Raw genomic sequence first — 6,045 nt, forward strand, 5'->3', positions numbered from 1 at the left:
TAAACACTAGGCTTAAAAGTATCGAGCAGCAGATGTCGTGTTAGCTATGTTTGGAGTGGTTTCGGTAAATGTATGCAGGGGTCAGATGCATACAACTGTGTAGGTTCTAGACTAAAACTCTTTGTGCATACAAAAGCATAAATATGCATATACCGATTTATAAAGCCATACATATGCACGTATGTCTTTTGGTGAATCTCAATCATTGTGAAATTGTGTGCATGTGCACATACCTGACTTCCATTCCATTCAGCCGTATGTGCGATGTAGACACACCTTTTAATTAACTGCTTACAGTCTGAAGACCTGTCAAATAGAAGAACCCTAAGAAACATTAGTTAGGCACTCCAATTCTGAACTACCATAATGAACACATCTCTTGCTAATTATATGTAGCGCGCATGTTATTCATTTCTCATAAAAGTATCTGCGATCAGTGATGATTTAGTGTCTAGCATTCATCACACAGAGTTAACAAAGTGCTTCACAATAAAGGATACAATGAAATGAGATTAGCATTATAACCACATTCCTAGTAAAATACTACAGGTTTTAATTTAGATGAATGTACTTCTGGCTCGTGACCTGGTCAGGTGCACATTTAAGGACTCGGTGCACCCTGGATAAGATGACGACACGAAATAAAAGGTGTTGCCACCTGTCACTTTTCCTCTACTTGCGTTTACTTTGTTTAGACGTTGATATAAAATCTGCATCATTTCAGTTTTCAGGGCGGAGGACTCCAACACCCACCGTCACTTGACTGAGTTTGTGGGTCTGGATATTGAGATGGCCTTCAGCTACCATTACCACGAAGTGATTGACTCCATCACTGACACCATGGTGCAGATCTTCAAGGGCCTGAGAGACAAGTAAGATTAGGATTCATACAGTAAAGCTCAAACTAAGAGGTTGACATTTTTGTTTTGACTCTACAAATTCTCATGGTAATTTGTTTCACTCAAACTTTCTCTGAGGTGAGGTGAGGTGACGATTGCACCAGCAATTGATGCAAATTACATCCAATAGAGGCTCAAGTCTTGTTTTCCTACACAAGAGGTGAATTTTGACAGGATCTATTCCTCAGGTGGAAATTCAGTGGATGGTAAAAATATAAAAAAACAATTTTGGATGTTGAATCCACATTCAGTGGTGTCAGCCACTGCTGCTGTTGGAACGTTTGTTGATGTGGCCTTATTGCCACCTAGTGGTGTGAATCAGTGCAGCATGTGTAGATAGCTGTTGAATCAGAAAGAATGGATAAATGAAAACTGGGTAAAGCTCTTCTGGCATTCCCGTAGTTTTTGTTTAGTTTTGTTCCAACCCACCATCGTGGCAGCACTGCTGAAGAACAGCATTGTCTGAAATCGACATCGAGCAGGGAGAGCCTTCTTGGCTGCTATACAGGTTGCATAAATGATGGATTTTAAAACTTATTCTGTATTTCAGTTTATCCATATCCATTTTTAATTCTTTTTTTGTTAACATGCTGAGGATTCTGTAGCTATACTGATGTGCTAGAACATTTATTATAAGAAAAGAAAAAGAGGCTTCACGTTGGATAGACACAGGGCACAACTCAATGTCTTTACCACTTCATTAAAAAGCAAAAAAACAAGCCCCCTTTAAATGACAGTCGCTGTTCCTCTTTCTCAGGACAGTTTCACTGTTTATCTTTTCTCATGACTTTCCACACTGTCCCCCGCCTTGACGTAATAAATCAATTTGCATGTACGTTTGACTGATGTTCCAGCACGTCATGCAAGGATGACCTGGCTTCCCGTGGAGACTTCGTGTTGCTTTGAAAACGTATCCGAATACTTGTTGGATGTCTTTTAAAAAATGTTAAATAATGCTTTTTGACATTCAGTCAAATCTCACTTCCCTTTGTAGTAATGTTTCTAATTGTGAATTAGTTAGCATTGTCACTTTTGCATTTAAATGTATTTTTTTTAAGTATTTTGCTCTCCTTCACTCTGCTTATAGTACATATAGGGTGGCCAGCAGGGACAACGTTTGAAAATCAAAATCTGTACAAAACTGTAAGAGAGGCCTATCTTCTATTACCTTACAAAGTTACTGACCAGTGTGGCAAATTTGTGTGGCATCTGGCTGTGTGTGGGCAGGAACTGCGAACTTTGGTTAGTAGTTTTTAATGTGTGTGTCTGTCTGTGTCTGCATCAGCTTTCAGACAGAGATCCAGACGGTGAACAAGCAGTACCCCAGTGAGCCTTTCAAATTCCTGGAGCCCACTCTGAGGCTGGAGTACACCGAGGCCTTGGCCATGCTGCGCGAGGCCGGGGTGGAGATGGGTGACGAGGACGACCTCAGGTCAGAATACATCCTACTCATTTTGTCAGATGATTTCATTTGACAAAAGGGGAAATAAATTTAGACATTAATATTGAAGTAATTCTTGTGACCAGTGCTGTTTTATTTAACTATTTACACAATTGAGAAATGCATAGAAACAGTTCTTTGTCATGCTGTTGGTGTAAAATCACGACAAGATAATTAAATCATTTTTTATAATATTCCCTTTCAGGCAAGTTACAGGTAACAATGTGACACAATGTAATGTCTTTTTGGTTCTTCTGTAGCACGCCCAATGAAAAGCTGCTTGGACGTCTTGTCAAGGAAAAGGTATGTCCAAATGTTGGTTGGTTTTCATTTAATGTATGATTTAGTGTAAATTTATTTGAAAATTGGTTGGACACTGACTGTAGAAAATTGCGCCAGCAGATTTGGGAAAACAAAAAGTGATTTGGATCTGTGTGAGTTTGGATTAAAAGTTTGAATGGGTTCATACTTGCAATGGGTTGCAGCATTAAAATCGGCACTTATCGGCTGCCTTCATCAGTGTTCCAAAAACATCTAGTCGTCAAGTCATAACACCTGAGCCACAGTGAGCGTTCCCAGAATTTCCCCCTCTAGGTGGAGTTAAAAATACTAAAGATACACGGCATATGACAGAAAGAACCCAGCAGTGTTGGCAAAGTCAGACCGATTTTACAGAACTTTCAAAAGTAACCGAAACATCAGAACCCTTTTATCCTGTAGTGTGGAGGAAGATGTTGTTATAATGCAGAACTCGGTAGCAACTTACAACTATAACAGGAAGTATCTCAAGGTGCAATGTTACATTATACAAAGAAAAGGAAAGATATAATTGTCTGGAATAATTCATGTGTACCTGTTGTTTGCATCAACTCTTTTTTTCCCTCAGTATGACACTGACTTCTATGTGCTGGATAAGTACCCACTGGCTGTTAGACCCTTCTACACAATGCCGGATCCAAACAACCCTGTAAGTCTCTCACTTACTCATACCCACATACAGTATAATAATAAAGCTTTATTGCAGACCCAAGTCCATATAGCACATAATACAGTATACATAGTATAAACATATAAAAAGATACAACAATACATAATAATTACATATTAGCCTATAGCAATATAACAATAATACATAAAAAATTGCAAATTAACCTATAAGATATACAGACTATTGCACCAATGCTGTCTTAACCTAGAAGTGTATCTGTAACAGCTTTTCACAGGGCTGACTAGAACTTCAATTATGTGGTTCTCTGACTTGTCCAGGCGACACATGAAACTAAACATCAGTTGTCTTAAGAGTGCCTCACAGGTTGGCACTCTAGTGGACACGAACAAATGGCTGGCACTATGCCACCTAGGGACATGGAGCAGCAGCCTCATTGCATCATTATATGCAACCTTGAGCCTCTGCATACTCTTTTTCTTATAGTTAGACCACAGTTGAGCAGTATATAGCGGTGTGATGTAAGTTCTAAACAGAGAACACTTCACAGAGTCAGAGCACATGGAAAACTTCCTTATAAGCATGTTAGCAAAATTTTACAGCGCTGTCGGTAGAGGTCTTTGTCATCTGTCCAGTCATCAGATATGACATGACCTAAATATTAAATTTTCTCGCACACAGCAAGAGGACTATCTGACAAATAAAAGTTCGGAAAAGTTGATTTCCTGTCCTCGTCGCTTCTAACTATCATTATGTGACTTTTCTTAGCGTTATACTTTGTCATAATCAAGGCCATACTGAGAGCACACCTTCAGCATCTGTTGCAGCCCAACACTATATGGACAGAGCAGGACCAGCATACATAAGTCGTCTGCATACATAAGATGATTCACAATAGTGTTGCCCACTAGACAGCCGGTTTTTGACCTATTTAGCTGATTTGATAATTCATCCATATAAACATAAAATAAAATAGGAGACAGAATTCCTCCTTGCCGCACTCCGTTACTCACACAGAATGGAGCAGATACAACATTGTCCCATTTAACCTGAAACGTTTGGTGGGCATACCAAAACGCTAAAATTCTTACTAAAAATTTAGGGGCACCTCTATCTAGCAATTTTACGAACAATCGTTCATGATTAATTCTATCAAATGCCTTAGACGCATCAATAAAGCATAGGAATACAGATGAATTTAAGCTTGTGTACCTGGACACAATCTCTTTAAGAGCATAGATACACAGGTCAGTTCCATGTTTTCTTTTGAACCCAAACTGATTGTCAGTAGTAAGGACATACATTTCTAGCTTTGTTAGCAATATTCTCTCCAGTACTTTCGACAAGATACTGGCTAATGCAATTGGTCGATAATTGTCAATTTCTGCTGAGAAATCAATATGTTCATGATTGATTCTAACTGAATTACTTTTAAGACAATTAAAAAGGTCACTGTAGTGCTTACACCAAAGCTCAGCTATTTTTTCTGGGCCACCAACCCCTTCAATATCAACCGGTAAGGTTGTTTTATTATTATTCATTACTTTAACCTCCTTCCAAAAGTCAGTAACGTTTTTATTCTGTAGCTTTCTAGCTAGCGAGTCAGCTCTCATCGTGTTTTCATTTTTCTTAATAAAACGGAGTGCATACTTAACTTTAGCATTTGTCAATTTTTTCCTATCCAACAATACCCCATGTCTAGGCCTACCTGCCTCTGACCAGAGTCTAAAGGCCTCTCTTGCCTCAGCATACTGCTCAGCCACAAACTCATTCCACCCAGGTCTGATGTTAAGTACCTTACATTTACTTTTACAGAAGGGTTCACTGGAAGCATTAAGACATTTCACAATAACATCATACATGGCACAAAGTTTTTTAACATGTTGCACATCCTTACAATTCATATCTGAACACATTAGGGCCTCATGAGGCAGGGCAATATTATTTAAGAGACTTTCCGTTCGCAGTGTGTATCCAGCCACCACCTCTTTGCTCAGTTTTGACCAGTCCAGTTTACTTGAGGAAGCAACATTATTATTTCTGGACAGCAGGGGAACCTATATGTCTAGTACGAGTTTGTCAACCAGTTTAGGTGGACAGATTCATCTTCAGTCTTAACATGGTTTCTGCTGTTTCTGGAGTCCCAACGTAGTCCTGTGTTGATGCAGCAGTCTAAAAGTTAAAAGAAAAGGACCGCAGCAGTCCTTTCTTTTAACTTTCAACTTTCCAAGTCTTTATGTTTTGTCTGCCACGGTCTTTTCCTCTCTTTCATTTAACAGATTCTTGACCTCATAGGTGATGTTTGTTTTTTTTGTCCAGAAATACTCCAACTCCTATGACATGTTCATGAGGGGAGAGGAGATCCTGTCTGGAGCTCAGAGAGTCCACGACGCTCAGATGCTGACTGACCGGGCCATCCATCACCAGATTGGTAAGGGGAGAGAGCGAGAGGGTGGAGCTGCCTCTGATAAAGGGGCATTGAGTTATTTACACATAATATCTGTCTCCCTCTATTTGTGACTACTTTTAAATACAACGCCAGCAAATTTGTTAGCTCGATGATTTGTAAAAGTTAATACGACTTTATTTTTTTTAGCAACCTCTTTTTTATTTTTTACAAAACTACAGATCTGGAGAAGATCAAGGCATACATCGACTCCTTCCGGTATGGAGCCCCCCCACATGGCGGTGGAGGCATTGGTAAGGAATATTTGGGGGGGGGGGGTTGTTTTCTGTTTTACTGAACCTTTTTTAAAAGA

The 6,045-nt window shown here is 39.4% G+C and overlaps 1 protein-coding gene across 2 annotated transcripts in view; it reads left to right on the forward strand.

Moving 5' to 3' along the window:
* dars1 (aspartyl-tRNA synthetase 1) overlaps positions 1 to 6,045 on the forward strand; it is a 30,439-nt gene that overhangs the window by 23,737 nt on the left and 657 nt on the right. For both annotated transcript variants that reach the window (XM_039817659.1, XM_039817660.1), the window contains exons 12-17: positions 725 to 872; positions 2,185 to 2,331; positions 2,601 to 2,643; positions 3,227 to 3,307; positions 5,606 to 5,717; positions 5,915 to 5,986. In XM_039817659.1, the coding sequence (XP_039673593.1) occupies positions 725 to 872; positions 2,185 to 2,331; positions 2,601 to 2,643; positions 3,227 to 3,307; positions 5,606 to 5,717; positions 5,915 to 5,986 (603 nt within the window). The remainder of the gene's footprint in view (positions 1 to 724; positions 873 to 2,184; positions 2,332 to 2,600; positions 2,644 to 3,226; positions 3,308 to 5,605; positions 5,718 to 5,914; positions 5,987 to 6,045) is intronic.

The sequence above is a fragment of the Perca fluviatilis genome, chromosome 12, assembly GCF_010015445.1.
Source record: "Perca fluviatilis chromosome 12, GENO_Pfluv_1.0, whole genome shotgun sequence".
NCBI lineage: Eukaryota > Metazoa > Chordata > Actinopteri > Perciformes > Percidae > Perca > Perca fluviatilis.